This window comes from Gouania willdenowi, chromosome 7 (genome assembly GCF_900634775.1).
Source record: "Gouania willdenowi chromosome 7, fGouWil2.1, whole genome shotgun sequence".
Taxonomy (NCBI): domain Eukaryota; kingdom Metazoa; phylum Chordata; class Actinopteri; order Blenniiformes; family Gobiesocidae; genus Gouania; species Gouania willdenowi.
Window position 1 is genome coordinate 5388268 of NC_041050.1, and position 18329 is coordinate 5406596.

Here is an 18329-nt window from a genome sequence, read left to right on the forward strand (position 1 = left end):
AAAAAAAATAAATAAATAAATATATATATATATATATATATGTATATATTTTTATTTTTTTTTTTATTTTTTTTTTTTTCCCCCCTAAACATCTGAATAAAGTTTAAAAAAACAAACAGTATTACTCTATATTGTCTTTTGTCTAACTGTTTTGTCTGTTGGGATGAAGCCTTTCCTTGGATTTGAGGTTGAGATGCACAATTAGAAAACATGTGAATTAGGGTTAGGGTCCTATCTAAGTGATTTCTTCTACTTCCCACATGTTTAATGATGGACTACCATCTTCCCATTTCCAGCAGCTGCTTTTAACTGCTTGCAAAGAAGCACTCATTAGAATAAGAGAAATGTACAACTCGTTTTGTAACAGATGATATTATTCTGGGATGATTTGTGACAGGCTGTGAAGCTGCTGATGTTTATTTGAGGCTTCAGGGAATGGTTTTCCTTCAGCAAGGATTCCTTAAAATTACAAAATAGTTTAGCTTTGTGGAATGTAGGTGGGACTGTCTTATGGGAGACGTAATGATACAATTTTCGACAACAAAGGGGGAATATCATACGCGTGAAAGTCAGGAGAGTGTGATGCTAAACACCGCCCTTTATTATTAACCTGTTATTACTACTGTGCTATAATGATTAAATGCCTTTTGAGCAGCGTATCATTGCCTTTTCTTTAATCTCTTGGATAGTATCAAGAGTTTAGGCAGTTTGTGCAATTACAAAGTATTCCTGAAAGTAAAGTAAAGATGCTTTAATATAGTATTCCTCAACATGCATGTTTTGATGGTCAGGCACACTGCACCTAGAAAGGACCCCAGGGATCAAACCACGGTCTTCTTCTAATCACCACCAATCCATTAATCTGCTACGCTGCACCATGGTGTTGCTGACACCCGCATGCCTACCCTCTCCGGTGGCCCACTGTATGGACGGACCGGGCTCTCACCAGAGAGGCCTCCTACATGGACCGGGTCTCAAACATTGTTAGGCATGTGTGCAAAGCTATACAGTGCACTTAGGACCCCGAAACATTAAGTTGCCAACAACAGAGAGTGGCGTCCATTTACTTGTGGATAGCACATTTAATAGTTCAATGCACAATGGCAAACAACTGTATTTTCGGTACGTTTCCCCATCACAAAACTTTTTCAAAACTTTGTGCTGCCGCGCATGCGGTGAGAGCAGCACATTGTTCAGGCTCAGTGCCATGCGTTGCTCATGCTGCCTTCAGAGCCAATCAGAACATCCCTGAATTTCCTAGGAGCCAATCAGTGCTCTGCATGCTCTGAGGAGCGCTGACTGGCTGCTGGGAAACTTCCTCCGCTGTCAGAACATTGTGTTTCCAGCACGGAGGAACCTGTTAACCTACAATCTTCTGTGCGTTTGTACAACTCCTCGCCAACCGTCCGCGTTTCACCGGCATGGATCCTGCTGCATGTGTATCAGACTGGAGCTGCAGGAGCCTGTCTGTAGAGCTGCATGTACAGGCTGGGGCGTGGACGCTGTGATTGTGCATTCATGAAGTGCGGGCCAGGATTTTTCCAACCCGCTGGGCCCCGCATGTACAGCAAAATCTTACCCACACTGACCGCCCCGAGCTGCTCCCTCTATTTTCAGAATCCGCCCCAATCCAACCCAACGGCGTCATGCTTTACGTCCAACTTAGAGTTCAGTTTGTGTAAATCACATTTTTGTGGCCCCCGATGTGATAAAAGTTGCCCATCTTTGAACTAGACTTTTATTTTATTTATTTATGTGACTAAAGGGGTAATGAGGTTCCAAAAACAACTCCCTTCATCTTCTGTACCTACCTATCCAGTGTATGATAAGTAGTGGTTGCTGGAGCCAATCGAGGTAACATCCCATGGATGGACTCAGACAGACAAGGCTCCACTAGTCGACTTGAATCCATAGTATCTGCGCTGAGAGAGCGATGCTCACCACACAACACACCAGGGATCCATCCATTCAAATAACGTGGATTTATTTCAGCTCGAGACAACAATACAAAACTTACAATTTGGTTTCCCCGCAATATCCTGAAAATCTAGTGCTTTGTAGCTTCAGACGTGCGCCTTCGTTGAAACGAAATCTTTGTTCACTTTGTCACCAGTTTAACACCAGGAAATCATTTCACACTTTCATTCTTTACACCTTATTTACACTGATGATGAACACACAATTTTTTGGGATGAGATCATTACCTGCCGTTCACATGTTTTCCGGTTTTAAGATACCTGAACAGAGTTGTATAGACAGCAAGACAGCATCATAAACTTTCCTTTGCGCTTGTGATTAACTGTTATGTTCAATATGGTGAATGGATAGCATAATAAATAACGCATAGAAATGTTGGCAAACTGTTACAAACTTTTGGTTTAGTGGAAGCAAATGGAGAGACATACATTTGGGAAAATAGAATTTTTTAGTAAACTTGAAATGTTTTCTGCAATGAAGCACAGACATAATATATACAGAGCATATAATTCAAAATAAGTCCATCTTTGTTCTTTGTCAAAGCAAAGCTTCTGATTAAATAGTCGTGCACGATACTTGATATTACACATACATTATTGACATTAAGAGTTGCTCATGATGGATAAAATGTACAGCTTCACTAGTGCTCTGTCTTCAGGTGGAACCATGTGCTCCTGAATGCCTGAAGAAAAAAGAGGGAAAGTGTTGAGCACCGTTGTCCAAACATTAGCGGCTCAAACTTTTCTGTGCCAGCTCCAAAAGTTCATGGTTATGGAAAGCGGTTTGTTCATACATTTAGTATCAGTGATATTAACTGTAGTTAAGATCTACCAATACTCAAATTTGGAGTACATGTACTCAATTTTTTGTTTACTAGTACGTGGCTAAACATTACCACTGAAGCAAAAGTGTCACTTGTTAGCCTTATACTTGTTAGCCTTTTTTTGTGTGTACTGTACTGGTAATACTAGTAAATTAAAAAGTTGTTTTACTCGTAACAGTTTTTGGCGCACTAGTGAGGAAGTAGACCTTGCTGCTAGTAAAACAAAATCCTCTGCTACCAGATAAGTTTTTGTAGCCAGTAGTACTAGTAGACTTAAAATACCTTATGTTACGTGTAGAAACCCAACGCTTCATGAGTACAACTAGTAACACAAACTTGCCCACTAGTAGATAATTTTGCTCTAGTAGTAGTAAGGTCTAGTTGCTCACAAGTTTGCCAAAAAATTGTACTCGTGAGCAGAAACGGCGTATTACCACACCCAATTTCTTACTTTTTGTAAGAAAGTGGGTGTGGCTTATCACCAGGCTAGTTCCTCAGGGCTCCATCCTGGGGCCCTTGCTGTTCATCATCTACTTACTCCCTCTCGGCCATATTTTTTGTCAACACCACATCAATTCACATTTTTATGCGGATGACACCAACCTCAACCCCTTTCCCCCCTCCTCCCTCACTCACTGCCTCCTTGAAATAAAGTCTCAATTCACATCCAACTTTCTAAAATTAAACAGGGATAGTACTGAAGTTTTATTAATTGGTACACAATTCACTCTAACCAAAGCTGATAGTTTTACAATATCCATTGACAAGGGACAACTCCTCCATCTCTCCCTCTCATCAGGTTAAAAGTGTGGGTGTCATCCTCAACAACACACGACACTTGTATCGCAAAAGCCCTATGGCAACACTTTTGACGTACCTGGTGACATGACCACTTCTCTCCAAGAAACATGGCACTGTACATGTGGACAGAAGGCATTTCTTAACATTATACTTGAAAATTATTACTGCCACATTTGACTGCAAACAGCAAAGGATTACAGAGTGCTGTGAGGATGTTCTGAGTGTTCATCTGCCTGCAGTGAAGTCTCATGGGATGAGATTTCATGGGAGTTAGGAGGCTCCAAAACAACCTTCAATAGAAAAACATTCAATGCTCACTTGTACTTTGTCGACATTTAGAAATGTCACTTTTATTTTGCAAAAATCTGTAATGTTACAGCTACTGCAGCCATACGAGTACAAGGTCTTGTTACTTCCCGTCTGGATTATTATTCCCTCCTGTTTGGCCTACCTTAAAAAACGCTCCATAAAGTACAACTGGTCCAGAACTCTGCAGCCAGGCTCATCATCAGGACCCCCTCAACTCACCACATCACATCCATCCTGCAGCAGCTCCACAATCTACCAATAACACATCGCATCAACTACAACATTTTATTAATCTTTAAAGCCATCCACAATCTCACTGCCCCATACCCCCCCCATACCTCTTCTTCACATGACCACACCTGCTCAGCTCACTCAGATTCTGCTCTTCCATCCACCTCACTGTCTCCTCTGCACGCCTCATCACCATAGGTCTACTCCCAACCTCTGGTATTTACTCCCTTCTGAACCTCCGAGACACTGATTCACTCAATCTGTTGACACTCGCCTACTCCCTCTGATCAACTGCTCTTCCATCATTGTCCACCTTATTTTCTTTGTACATTTTATTGTTCTTTATATGTTTTTTTTATCTTTATCTGATAATGCAGTGACCTTGGGTATTTTGAAAATGAATAAATAAAATGCAGTATTATTATTTATTATTACTAGTAATACTAAATCCAAAAGTTTTACTAGTAGCACTAATAGACCTAATGTAAATAAAGTAGGAGGGATTACAACCAAATCCAGCTCCCTGATTGGTTTGTAATATTTTTGAAAGCCAATGCCAATGCCTGAATTTGCTTGTCCGCATCCCCTTATTAGCATGTCACTGATATGATATATGATATCAGGCTCACTAGTAATACTAACATCTTTTACTTCACTAGTAAAGTGTAGTCAGTAAACCAACATTGAGTACACGTACTCGAAATATGAGCTTAACTATGGTTGATATCACAATTATGCTTTAAACACGTCGAACAAATACTCACGTTACTCTGGTTCTATCTCAGCGTCCTGTCGGTCTCGCCTACAGGAAACACAGCTTTAATAACATGCCATTGATAAATATGTAAAAAATAGAAAATCAGCCTCTTCTCACCTGAAGTTTGAATATATTCTTGCTCCACCTGGATTATGATTCCTCTATTTATGGAAAAAAAATATTTTAAATTAATATATAATCTTTGTTTGCAGAGCAAGTGCTTTAAGCAGGGCAACAATAAACAACTACAATTACGCATTCATGCGTTTTAAAAGAAAAAAAAATCAGATTGATGGATATATTCACACAGAAAGACTCAATGGGTTATACAGTATGTATAATGTTTTTGCACATTTAAGATGAGATATTATCTTTGCTTTTTTCATTTTCACTTAATCTCAGGAGAAAAGGATTTCCAAGGAACTCGTGTGTATGTTTCCCCTGAGCTTGGCCACTGTCCTGCTGACAGATGGACAAAGAGTTTCATTTTGGTCACGACAAACAGCTGTGCATCCGCCTCCTGTTTGGATGTTCCTGTGTTGTTAATGACAGGCATTAAATGACTCACTTTGAGAGGGTTTCTTCTTGTATACTTTAGTCAATATTGATCAGACCAACAGAAATACTTTTATTAAAAGCTACTCATTACTAAAAACCCATGGCAAATCAATTTTACATGTATTTTTTAGGGCTGCTGTAACACAGAAGTAAATCATCATGGCAAGAGGCAAACATGAGGTTAGTGGAGTTCTTAAAGAGGTCATCAGCAAAGGGTTTGTTTAACATCCATTACTCATCCAGCACATACAGTAGTTTTGTGTTACACTGTACCCACATTATGTTCAAACCAGATGTTCTGCTGGTCACGTGCAGGTACCATTACGTGCAAACAGCTAAACAATAAATCCTTAGCAGTGTTGGAACTCACACGAAACTGTAACACCAATAATTCTGGCGTAACGAATACTGTAACACACAAATTCTTATAATAAGTCACTCCTTTACTGTAAAGTGCATTTCTCCAGTGGTTCCCAAACAGTGTGTAATGTTTCAATGGGACAGAGCTGCCATGCAAGGCGCTAGTCAATCACTGGGAGCAACTTGGGGTTCAGTGTCTTGCCCAGGGACACTTTAATGTATAGACCGGGATCTTAATCGGAGGACGACCCCTCTACCACCTAAGTCATGGTCGCCCAGGGGTACAGGAGCACATTGCAGGCGGTACTCGTTAAGATTGAACAAATAATTTAAAAACAGTCGGGAAATGTTCCAAGTTCCTTATTTTTTGGCTATTTTTTGGACAAATTCACCACAAACTAACAGTACTAATGCACAATAAAATACAACATTTACTTGTAATTTATTGAAATAGGATTATTTTTTTGCTGTAGAGGCCATTTTATCACAGACAATCGAGGACAATAATTGGCTACCATTTACAAAAGAGACTATATTTACTTACTAATGAAGTAAACTCTGAAGTATTTTTGGCAAATTGGCCATTTTTGAAAATAACTCGTCTATTTCCGATACAAAGTGTGATCTAACTTGTGTCTTAGGATAAATGTATTTGTATGACCCAAAAGCACTTCCATACCTAAGGGGACCTTTGCATGAGTTGAAGTCAAAGGCCTCATTTTTGGGCTTAACCTCCCTAACCTCCATTAGGTTTATTAACGTATAAGTTGATCAAATATAATTGATTTAAGTCAACATAAATTCATTTTCTGAAGTCAACGAGTTTGCATATTTTTTTTTTTTAAAGTAAAGTTAACGTATTATTCTTCACAGTGTATCTACTACCGGATACAGCATTCCTATGAATAAGCAAGAAGCTAAAAGAGACCAGATGGACACATCTAAAGTGATTCAAGCCTCTACATCAACACTACAGCAGCTGGTTTTAATCAAAGGGCTGTTACAGATTAAAACGTGTAAATAACAAATATATGATTTACTGTAATTTTACTGAAAATTCTAATGGTATTTAATGTAAGATACAAACAAATCCAGGCGGCTACTTTGGGGCTGAAATAATTAACTGTTTATTAAATAAAGAAGGGCATGATGGGGATGATGATGATGATGATCAAAGTGACATTCTTTACAATAACAGACTATTCAGTGCTTTAAAGTAATTATTGTAAGTCATTTAGTCTTCAGGATTTGTATTCTCCCCTGCCTATAGTATTTGGTTTTTAATCCTTATTTGTATTCTTGTGTTATTATAATAATTGTCTGGGTTGGTATATTTTAAGAATAGAGTTGTAATTTTATCTTAAAAACTTGTAATGTTATAGCGCTCAGAATTCCATGTTGAAGTGAATGCAACTAACACCGATGACCCTTAAATCGTCCACTTCCAGCCAGTTCCTCCTCCACTAAAGATGCTATTTGCTCCAAATCAGTCTGGTTCTTTCGTCGGAACAAGCATATTGCGCTCCTCACGAGTCATGTGCATGAACTTCCTTAACAGTATCCAACCAGCGTGAGGTCTCCTGAAGGTCATAGAAACAGAGCTTCTCCCCAACGAGCTGGTTATCTGTGCCATGTGTGGTGTATAAATGCTCTCACAAGCTTTTGGCTGATGTAGATCTACTTCTAGTGCTGTAGTGAACCTAAAATGATTGGGATTTAGCAACAATTGGCCCAACATAAGTGCTGTTAAAACCTTCTACTGTATCTAATACTCATTGAAACTGTATCCTAGCTGGAAGGTCCTGGGCAAGAATGCAGAATCTGGTCTCTTTAGGGCAGTGGCTCCCTAACTTTTCACAGTCCTGTACCCCTTCAGACATTTAACCTGAAGCCATGTACCCCCTACTCCTGCACACTTAAAAACATAATAATGTAATGTCAGATACAAAGTAACCCTACAGTGAAATTTGGCCTTGAATTTTACCTATCCTGTAAGGAATTATCTGTAAGCACACAACAAAACATCTTATTCAGAATGATCAGATTTATTAAATAATTAGCCAAGCATTTTTAGTGAGAAACAATATTTTTTCAGGAAAAATAAATCTACCAAACATTTGTTGATTGAACATATAGCAGTAATACAACATTTTCACCACCATAAAACTGTGAAATAGAACTTGCAGGGTGAGAAGGGTAAGGTTGAGAGGATGACCATAACTCTGCAATGTTTGGCTGATTTTGGGAGAATGTGAGTCTTAAATTGTTCTCTATGGAAAGTCTTGTTCTATATTTTGTTTTCATGTTTGTCAAAGCTGAAAATCCAATTTCACAGCACGTTAATTAGTGTCTTTCTAAATATGTGCATCAATTGTCCCCACTGCCAATATTCACCTTTTCACTTTTCTTTTTTTAATCATAATATGCAATCAATATTAAACACAGAACCAGGGACTTTTTCTTTGTATCCAAACGATGTCCACACTTTAAAATGAAATAGTTAATAATGTTAACGACGAGCCCTAATTTCCAAGAACATATTTGGAGAACAATTTGCTTTCCACTGCCTTGGAGCATGGGGTGATGTAAGCTCCCTCTATGGTGGATGTAAACATGTCATTCTCTATAGCCATTCTCCATAGTTTATGAATGAAGAAACCACAGCCTCTTCATGATTTAAAACAGCAACAAACAAGTCCAATGCTCATATGTTTCTTGGGAATGCTCTTTTGCAGCCGATAACGCACAAACCACATGCACTTTTCTCCACAACGTAACCACACAACCGCTGATAGCTCAGTTGATCTAACTTCATCAACTTATCCAATTGATCTAACTTGCCCTTAAAAAAAGAAAAGCAAAGCAGAAACCTTTGTGGCGCTTTCACAAAAAGGTCAACTTCTTCTGTTATCAAAGATGTCGACAGATGTGCTTGGTTCACAGAAAAGCATTAAGCGGCTAAATAAAACAGTTCCCTTGTCAGGATGTAAATTAGGAATGACGCATTTCCTTTTTCCAAACCAAACACTGTGCTAACATTTGGCCAATTTGCATATATCTTTTTTTTTTTTTTAACATGAATCTTGTTTTTTTTTATTTTACCTGGGATACATTTACTGTTTTACTTTATTGTTTCTAAGAATCTTGTAAAATGCATTAGTCCATGGTGTTGGTGGTTTTAATTACAAAGTCAAACCAAGTGTTTTTTATGGGGAAATAAAAACATTTTTCAAAGATTAAACCATTTTTCGAGCATATTCTTAATTTTTTTTTTTTTTTTAATGTGGGCCTACACTTTGTTTTTCTCTGCTGACTTTATTTTCTTACATCTACAGAAGGGAGTATCGCAGCGAGCAAATGAAGCCTGCCATGATTTGACTTTCTTACATAACAACCGGAATGCCATTTTATAGGAGCAGATGTGATTATTTAACCGACACAACAGACGCAGCAGGTATACCTTGTGTGTGATGAGGCAGTAAAGAGTAAATATTAACAGCACTCCTCCGCTGACGGATGTGACGATAAAGCCAAGCTTGTATACGTCTTTGACCGCTCTTTTCTGAGAGGCTTTTGCAGGGTTTGTTGCATAACTGTCTGCAGAAAAGAGAGAACATTTCATAAGAGATCAGAGCAGCTCCCACACATCTGCAGAACTCGTGTCCTCACCTGTAAAGTACGACTCTGCAGGCGACTCTGTGAAATGCTCTGTCGTCGAGTCGAATATTTCTGTGTATTCGTACTGACATCTCCAGTCTACTGATGCGTAGCTCATGGTCATCAGCTCCAAGTAAAGTGACAACACCTCTAGAACTCTTTGTAGTGTTTCTGAAGGAGAGCTTTTGTAGATTATCTCGAAAGACTCTGGCTTGTCCTGCAGCAGATTTTAAAAAGGATTCCTGAAACGTTTTCCCATTGGCTTCAGTGTTACGAGCTGATGACAGCTTGTTTTTTAAATGGAGCATTTGGGACTTTTTCAACTGTCGTAGAACAGAATGTTATGGGATTTAACTTTGTACACTCATTGGCCCACTGTTAGTCAATCTCTATTTGTGTTCTTGTCTTAAAAGCTTCATGAAGGAATTATACAGTATTTAATACTGATTCATAAATTAAATTGCTGCTATTCTACTGCACGTTTGAAGCTTTAGATCTATTAAGATATATTTGATATGTTGACTGCAGAAAAAAAACTAAAATATGAATATCCAAACTTCATTCTTCCCACTGATTGAGCCAAAAATACCTTAATAATGTGACAGGGTAAAGGCTGTCAAGAGAACCAACCCTCTGTTAAAATATGGATGAACGTTTTTCATAAAGTGTACAATAAGATAAGCTTTTTAAGGCCATTTTATGAACATTGATTAATCAATTATTCTTCTGTACACACTGTATTCTGTGTCAAACTAAAGACCCCGGGGCCAAACCCAGCTCTTTAGAGAATCCAATTCAGTAAATGTGCCAATATGAATCTGAATTTAATTTATTTATGAATATGAATTCAGTTGTTGATATCTCAGACCCTCAAAATGCACAAATTCAATAAAATTCCACCATATTTGCATGGCTCACAGTTTTCCTGTGCTTAGATCATATGATGGCAGTCATTTTTAGTCACAAATTTTCCTTTAATTCTTCCACAAAATGTACCATAATCAAACAATATGTGGTTACAAAATCAAGGAAATGTACAGTAAGGGAATATTCTACTATATTCCTTGGATATTGTTGGTGTCTTACATTCTTTATATATTATTCACACATGGAAGTGCAAACGAGAGCACTATAATGTTGCAACTGTTCTCCTTAAATCTGCGGCCCACTTGAGATCAAACTTTTCTGTTTTTGGCCCCTAAACTAAAATGAGTTATCTATTTAAATAAACTAAAATGAGAATACACCAACGTAAATGTTGGGCTCTGCCTTTTTGGGAAAACTTGGCATTGGGAGAACATGCAATTTCATACAGAAAGTTCCCAGGTCTTTAACCCAAGGAGTGAAGCTATGGGCCTTGAAATGGAAAAAACACATCTTAGCTTTTTATAGCCTGAAGTAAACAGATTTATATCCCATGTCCACCATGGACTCAACAGGGACCAATAACAAGGTAAGGTTATTCAACTTTGTGTTAGATTAGATCTGCAGATCAGACGGCTTTTAATTTGGCTGCTTTTTATAGTTTACTTCGGGTTAGATTTAGGCTGTTATGTCATTATTTGCTGGCTTTTATCAGAAGGACAGGACATTATCAGTGATGAGAGAACATGTGCTGATTGTGCAAAGTGGCATTTTCAGATATTCCCACACTCGAGTTGCACAAAACACTCACCTCAACCTCTTCATTTATCTGAGGCACACATTTTTGAGAATAGATGTTGAGGATGAGCGTTCTGAGGGTCTGAACATAGCCATCATTGACTGAGCCCCGATTATATCTGAAGTGTGTTGTGAGAAGCTCCAGGATCCAGGGTAGAGCAGCTTTAACAAAGCAACATTTACTCTGTGGGAAACAGAAACATGTTACCCCACAAATCGAATCAAAAGCTGACATCCAAACAAACATGGTCATTACGCAGCCATTACGTTACCAAGCTTCTTCGCTCTATGAACGTGTAGCTTATTGAACAGCCACTTCTTAACTGGTTATCCATCTGCAGAAACAAGAGGAAGATTTCATCATCAGCTCTATCTCATGTTGATCTAGCTGCTGCTGTTGTTGTTGTTGTTGTTGTTGTTTGAACACCTACCAGCTGTCTGACTGTCAGTAGGTGCTCCCTAGTGATGGAGTGTCTGCATGGACCGGGAACCTCAGCCATGGTCAGAGGGAAGCTCAGGAACATAAGTACACACAGACACTTTACCTGCAACTGACACAACCAGACAATGTACACTAAATGTGGTCACTAACATCACCCACTTTGCTCTAGGGCCTGTACTATGAAGCAGGATATAAAAATGTTTACTTAAGCAAGGTGATTTCAGCCAGAATATGTGCACGCTCCTCTGACAGGGGTGGAGCTTGCAGCGTCAGACCAATCACAATCACAGAGAAACTGAAGTTTTATACATAAGGCTGACATTACACTTTCAGGCGCTCTGCTCCCAGACTCTGGAACGCCCTCCCCCCAGATATCAGAAACATTTTCTATTTTTACTGTAAAGTGTCCTTGGGTGGCCCGAAAGGCGCTTTTAAATAAAATAAATTATTATGAATAAGTTGTCATGAAAACTGTCATTAAGCTGATATCCAGAGTTTCTGAGAAATCTATGTTTATGTATGATTCTTTTGAAACTAGTCTTTTACTATGGTCTACTGCCAGTGGTCATTCATATACATTAATGTATATAAGTCCCTCCTTCGTCCTATAGACCCCTATACAAATGGAAGCGAGTACCGTGATTGCCCAGCCAATAGGCTTCGACTTCCTGTTTTTGAGACTGTCAATCAAAATTAATGCGGAACTGTGCACGGAAACAAGACCGCGCGTCACATCAGCAAACAGGTAAATATGATTTTGGCTCTTACCTGACTCATAAACCTACAGTAAATCAATGCGACCCGATGCGACCTTGTTATGTTCCGCGATGCGCATGCAGAAAAGTAGAAGCGTGGCTTCTGGTAGATTGGTAGAGGTTGTAGGAGGAAGTGAAGTTGTTTAGGGCGGGACATCAATACATTTCTCAGAAACTCCGGATATCAGCTTTAAGTGTCGTTCACTAAATGATGACACCTTTCGCTAAATTATGACAACTTCGGAGTTATGTTGGTATTTTTTGGGTTAGGTCAAGGGATCTAGTGGGGTTAGTTAGTGGTTAGGGTTAGGGTTAGATGCATTGATTATTGGTTTTAATGAAACCCCCTGAATAAATCTGGGACCGATCCAGTTTGCAATAGGGACTCAAAGGCAGGGCACGGGCCGGTGCTTGTCATAAAAGTTTCTCCACACCTGCACGTTCATAGAAAAAAGTTTGGGTTAGGGTTAGGGTAACGATTGAGAAATAATTCTTTAAAAATACGAAGACTTAAAATCCATAATTCAGACCAAAAATAAAAACTGTTAGAAAAAGAGCAGGAAGAAAGGAACACAGGCAGGAAACTGCTGACACTGTTAATGTGTAAAAGCCTGAAAATATAATCTATGAGATGATGATCAGTTTCACCTATTTACATCACAGACGCTTTTTTATTCAGGTAGTCCTCCTCAATTTATCACACACACACTGGTATGAGAGCACATTGTGACTTTAGATCTCGCTCAGATCTTATCCACTTCATAACCTGGTCCTGACCATGATAAGAGGAAATCCAGCTTCGTAGTACAGGCACTACGCAAACACTTTATCTGGAGATCAAATGTAAATCTGACCACACAGATTCAGAAGCACTGCAACAGTGGTTCACTCCAATTTCCCCCTACCACCAAAGAGCCTGTACCTGTTGAAGATTGTTTCTTAGTATATAAAGCTCCTGGAGATGATAACTATTTTTATCTGAAAAAGACATGGTGTAGGCCTCCGAGATCAATAAATGAAATGATGTGGGGTGGGATCATATAAAGTTCACGAGATGAGACGATATTTTAGAAAAGGGTAAAAAAAGGCCCCAAAAAATATGATTTGAAAAATAATCATGCTTTTATTTGACAGACATACTTAATTATACTCTGGGAATAACATTTCCAACTTAAAAGAAGTATTAAATAACGAATCAATGAATAATAATAAATTAGACCAATTATTCCTATTTAAAGTCCTAAAAGTGCCAATTTGCAAATAGAACCCAAAAACAGATTAACAATTCATGCCAATAAAATTAAAACTACATCATGTCATTATCAGGACATTCTTACAAAAATATTCCCATGTATAAAATTTGCATAATATTTTTAAAACATAGAATGTATCTACACAGCCTATATTTAGTTTATATTTTGTGACACTGTGGTACATTGTTCCACCCGTAGTAAAAGGTTAAAATTGCTGCTCAAAAATCTGTTTTCATATTTACGGTAAACACTCCGTTTGTTGACATTGTCAAAAAAATTTGGCACATTGCATTGTGGGATGTGGAGCCGAATAGACGGAAGTGTTTTACTTCATTCTTACTGTGATTTCTTGTGGAAAAACTCTGCCAAAGTGACTTCCCAACACATTTCTTGTGTTTTTATAGACTGAAAGGCTTTAATGGAAAAGTCCTGAATCCATCCAAAAATGAATGTCTCACAGAGAGAGGTGATCTCATCGGGAATACCGGAAATAAACTAAAATGAAATCTGAGCCAAGCCGATCACTGTCCTTTTTGTCTGGTGAAAAAAGACAAGAAATCACAGAAACAATGAAGTAAAAACACTTCTATTTATCCGTCTATTGCAGTGGTACTCAACCTTTTCAGCCTGTGACCCCCATAAAGGTTCCAGAGAGCGGGGACCCCCGCTGTACTTGAAGGTGATTGAACACAGACATGAACATTGAAGAACAGTCATGTGGAGACAGGGCCATCTATAAGGGGGAATAAAGGGGGCTTTTTGGGGTCCATCTATAAAGTCAGCAAATTGATGTTCCATTGTTCTATGAATCTGTGATAACCACATTTATTTTTATTTTACTGAATAATATCCACTGTTATCCAGGAAGTTTAGTATTATTTGGGCCATGGTATATAATCATCATAAAGAAGTAAATCTTTTTTTTAATTAAAAATGAAATGGGTCAAAAGTGACCAAAAATGATGGAAAAAGTGGTGAAATGGGATTTTAAAAATTACAGAAATTGGTTAAAAGTTGCAAATTAGAGTGGCTAAAAACGGACAGAAAAAGTGGTAAAAAGGGTTCAAAGTGTGAACAATTAGTTTGCAAAACAGCAATTAATGGGAATGGCAAATCGTGAATGTGGGTAAATTGGCAATTGACATTAGTGGGAAAAATGGTGGAAAGGGTTTATAAGTGTCAAAAATGTCTTGAAAGTGGAAAAAATGTGCAGAACATTTATTAAAATTTGATGAGAAGTGGCAGAAATGTGAATGTTGTAGCTACAATGCATTAAAAGGAGCAAAAAATATGGCAAGAAAAATTAATGGAAATTTTGTGTAGTTGCAGAAAAATGAGCAAAAATTAGCTGAAATTGTTAAAAAAAAATTTAGTTTCTTGAAGGCATCTGGCGACCCCCTCCCGGTGTCTCGTGACCCCAAGGTTGAAAAACGCCTGGTATATGGGACTCCACATCCCACAATGCAATGCGCCAAACCAGTAAGTGAGTGTTTACGGTGGAGATGAACACAAACTTTCGAGCAGCAATTTCAAACTTTGATTTTTTTTCCCCAGAAAATAATCTTTGATCCATTGATCAATGAGGCCTACGCTCTGTGTCTGATGAAACATGTTTTTGTCTCCAGCAGATTTAAATAACGAATCACAGCAAGCTCAGCTCAGTTTCCCCAACCAATCTCCCAGACTCTGAGAGAAATCTTCACATTAGGAATAATAACAGTGCATTCTCTTTGCTCTGCTCACTGCCTGCTGCTGATTTCCAGAGCATCAGGTTTCAGTTTGGGTGGTACGCACAGCGCTTTCTCTGCTGCAAAAGCCACCAGTGTTAAAGATTTAACTAACCATGACCTCAGAGGAACTGAGCCAATGTTTAGATTCCAGTTACGGTCAAATAGTGCCCTCTACCATGAAAACTTGGCCATGGAGAAAAACATGCAGAGACTCTGATGCTGCAGAAGCAGAGAAATGGTACCCAGATGGATTTCTCTTTTCTGACACAGGTTTTAAAACAAACACATTTGCCATTGCAGATAAAAATTTAAAAAAAATAGCATTTGAAAGGATTTGTATTCTGCAAAACCTTGACTGATGAGTTGGTTACAGTTTTTGCCAAAAAAATGTCTGATGGAGACAACAATGAACCCCGCAATGGTTTCTCTTGTCTTCTGAGATATGTCAGTGAAAACAAATCGTCTTTTAAACCAAACCATGATTGCAAGCTTTTCCATTATAATGAACTGTTTGTTTGTCTTCTAACACAAAGTTGTAAACTTGTAATGTTATTCCTCACACATGAACTACAGGCATTTGCCAACAATCAAATGCTTTATAGAAAAGAAATAAAGAAAAACAGGAATGTGTTCAATAGTTTTCACATCTTGAGCAAATTGGCCATAATGTGACCAAATGTGAAAAAGAGCTTTTCTCCCAAGTTATTTTCCACCTAACAGCTAATAAACATAGACAATCAAGTTAATGTAATCTAATAAATCTTTTGATCCGACTGGTATGTGGAAAATACAGACCCACATGATACAAATGTTGTCTATCACATGATTCCTTTTCTACATGCACGTTATGTATATATCTCTATGTAGGTCAGCAATGAAACATAAAATCTTGATGAACAAAAGTTTGCAGCTTTTCTCATAATCTCAAATTCTCACCTACCTTTACTTTGCTCTGGATCAGGGTTAGCACAAGGATGGTCATCTGGTACGTATTTGGCAGTGGAAAACATCAAACTCCTCTGTCACACATTGAAGCAAAGAGGTCCTTTTCATATAGTCAGTCCCGCTCCACGTGAAGAATGTGCCGCTGAGTAAATGTAACACTTTGTCATATGGTGTGGTTTTCCAAAAGCTGATGTGCGGACGTGCTCCCTCTTGGTTCAGTCTTTTTGCTGAAACTGAGACTGTTTGAGCAAGACCCTTTTAAAGACCTCCCACCTCTGTAAGTTTGGCAAACCGTCCCAGTTTTACAGATGAGCAATGGCAGATCAGCTCCTTGTGTTGAAAGCAGATCAGTTGACTTGACATGGATGTTGGTTGGGTGACTTTTGTTTACGCATTTAGCCAAATACATTTTACTAGCTACCAAAAGAAGAGAAAAAAAATAATGACGAGGATGCTGACATCTGTTCTTGCTTTTGAAACTCAACTCTTTGGTGAAATCTTTCAGGCTAAGTATTTCATCAAGGAGCCTTTCACCTTGTCCACAGGAGAATTCAGGCTGAAATTGAGATGACCCATTCCCAGAAAAAAGGAAAACATATGGACTGCTTGTTGTGGCATTGAAGGTGAAGCTTCACCATGGACCACACAACTTCAGCAATCTAAAATGCTGTCTTTCAAAACTCCTAATTAATCACATAGACCAGGGGTTCTCAAACTTGTGAGTCACTGGGAGGGGGTCGCCAGATGCCTTTAAGAAACTAACATTTTGAGCCCATTTTTCCTTATTGTTTACCTATTTGTTTTTCTGCAACTACACAAAACTCCTTTGTGCTTCTTTTAATACATTTTGCTACATCACTCCCATTTCTGCCACTTCTATATAAAATTTCAGTGCCTTTTCTGCACATTTTGTTTTCCACTTTCAAGGCGTTTTCAGCACTAACAAACCCTTTCTACCACTTTTCCCACCCAATGTTACACATGTCACAAACTAATTGTCCCTCCTTTTTTTCTGTCCATTTTTGTCCACTCTAATTTGCAACTTTTAAACAATTTCTGTGGTTTTTATAATCCCATTTCACCACCTTTTCCACCATTTTTGGTCACTTTTAATTCATTTTATTTCTGATTAAAACAAGGATTTACATTTTTAAGATGACTATATGGCACAAATGATAATAAACTTCCTGAATAACAGTGGATATTATTCAGATAAATGAATGAATGTGGTTATCACAGATTCATAGAGCAATGGACCATCATTTTGCATTGTATATTGCATTGATTTTTCACATTTAAGTTAGAAAATCTAGAAGAAAATGAAAGCGGTAGGACTAGATAAGTTTAAACTTCTTCCTACTCCTTTTCGTTCATGTAAACTGAGATCTGCAACAATAATTTGAAGATGCAAGATATGGTTTTGTTGTTATTTCTTGATGTTAATTTTTTTTTTTTTATTTTAAACAGTTTTTAAGTTGTCATTTACATGATTGAAATAAATAAATAAATAAATAAGATAAAAATAATACAAGTGTTTTTGTGATTATTTGCTTTGCTCATAAATAGGCAGGAAAAAGGCTAAAACACAGTGTAAAAAGGACAAGCATGTATTGCATATGTCGTAATACCGTTCGTGATTTAAAGGCACACTGTAACTTTGGCCACTAGGGGCGCTAGACCAGTGACTTTCACGCTAGCGCCCCTAGTGGCCACAAGCACCACAGCACTGTTGCAAAAATCAACAAACAGTCTGTCGGGCCAGCCTTTCTTGTCTTTTGATCGTGTATGCAGACAGTAGTGACCTGTGACTTCGGAATAAGGATTGACTGGGGTGCAAAACGGGGGTGGGCTCGTGCCGCGGCTACAGTCTTTGGGCTGGAGGAGCAGCCGCTCCCCGTCATGTTTATCTGAACTATCGCGGCAATTAGTGCATTAACCCACCACGGAACTACTATTGTGGTCTTTTGGCTGTAAACAGAGGCTAACTCGTTTCGGCGCCAGGTCGGGAAATGCCCGTATGTTGTGACGTCACGTAGGAACTATATTGATCCGAGGGTCACGTGACTGCC

General features: G+C 38.4%; 1 protein-coding gene across 3 annotated transcripts; it reads right to left on the reverse strand.

The window, feature by feature from the left end:
- Positions 1-1998: 1998 nt before the first annotated feature.
- Positions 1999-16479, reverse strand: csf1b (colony stimulating factor 1b (macrophage)). Of its 3 annotated transcripts, none has more exons than XR_003674515.1 (9): positions 16256-16479; positions 11567-11686; positions 11408-11470; positions 11149-11319; positions 9486-9690; positions 9277-9409; positions 5016-5059; positions 4906-4943; positions 1999-2659 (listed from the first exon to the last, which is right to left on the reverse strand). XR_003674515.1 is itself a non-coding variant. In XM_028453788.1 (9 exons), the coding sequence occupies exons 1-8, from the start codon at positions 16295-16297 to the stop codon at positions 4907-4909; spliced, it is 819 nt and encodes a 272-aa protein (XP_028309589.1). In that variant the 5' UTR covers positions 16298-16479; the 3' UTR covers positions 1999-2659; position 4906. The 3 variants fall into 3 exon arrangements, 2 of the variants coding, with proteins under 2 accessions (XP_028309589.1, XP_028309590.1); XM_028453788.1 differs by having other exon boundaries at positions 9277-9413; XM_028453789.1 differs by having other exon boundaries at positions 9277-9413; positions 16252-16292.
- Positions 16480-18329: the final 1850 nt, after the last annotated feature.

Bases quoted from the DNA above. Each gene is read 5' to 3' on its own strand.
- csf1b (XM_028453788.1), bottom strand. From the start codon at position 16,297: ATGACCATCCTTGTGCTAACCCTGATCCAGAGCAAAGTAAAG. The intron at 11,471-11,566 runs GTAGGTGTTCAA...TTGTTTCTGCAG, and splicing joins TACTGACAGTCAGACAGCTG to ATGGATAACCAGTTAAGAAG. The intron at 9,691-11,148 runs GTGAGTGTTTTG...AATCTGCTGCAG, and splicing joins AGATAAATGAAGAGGTTGAG to GACAAGCCAGAGTCTTTCGA.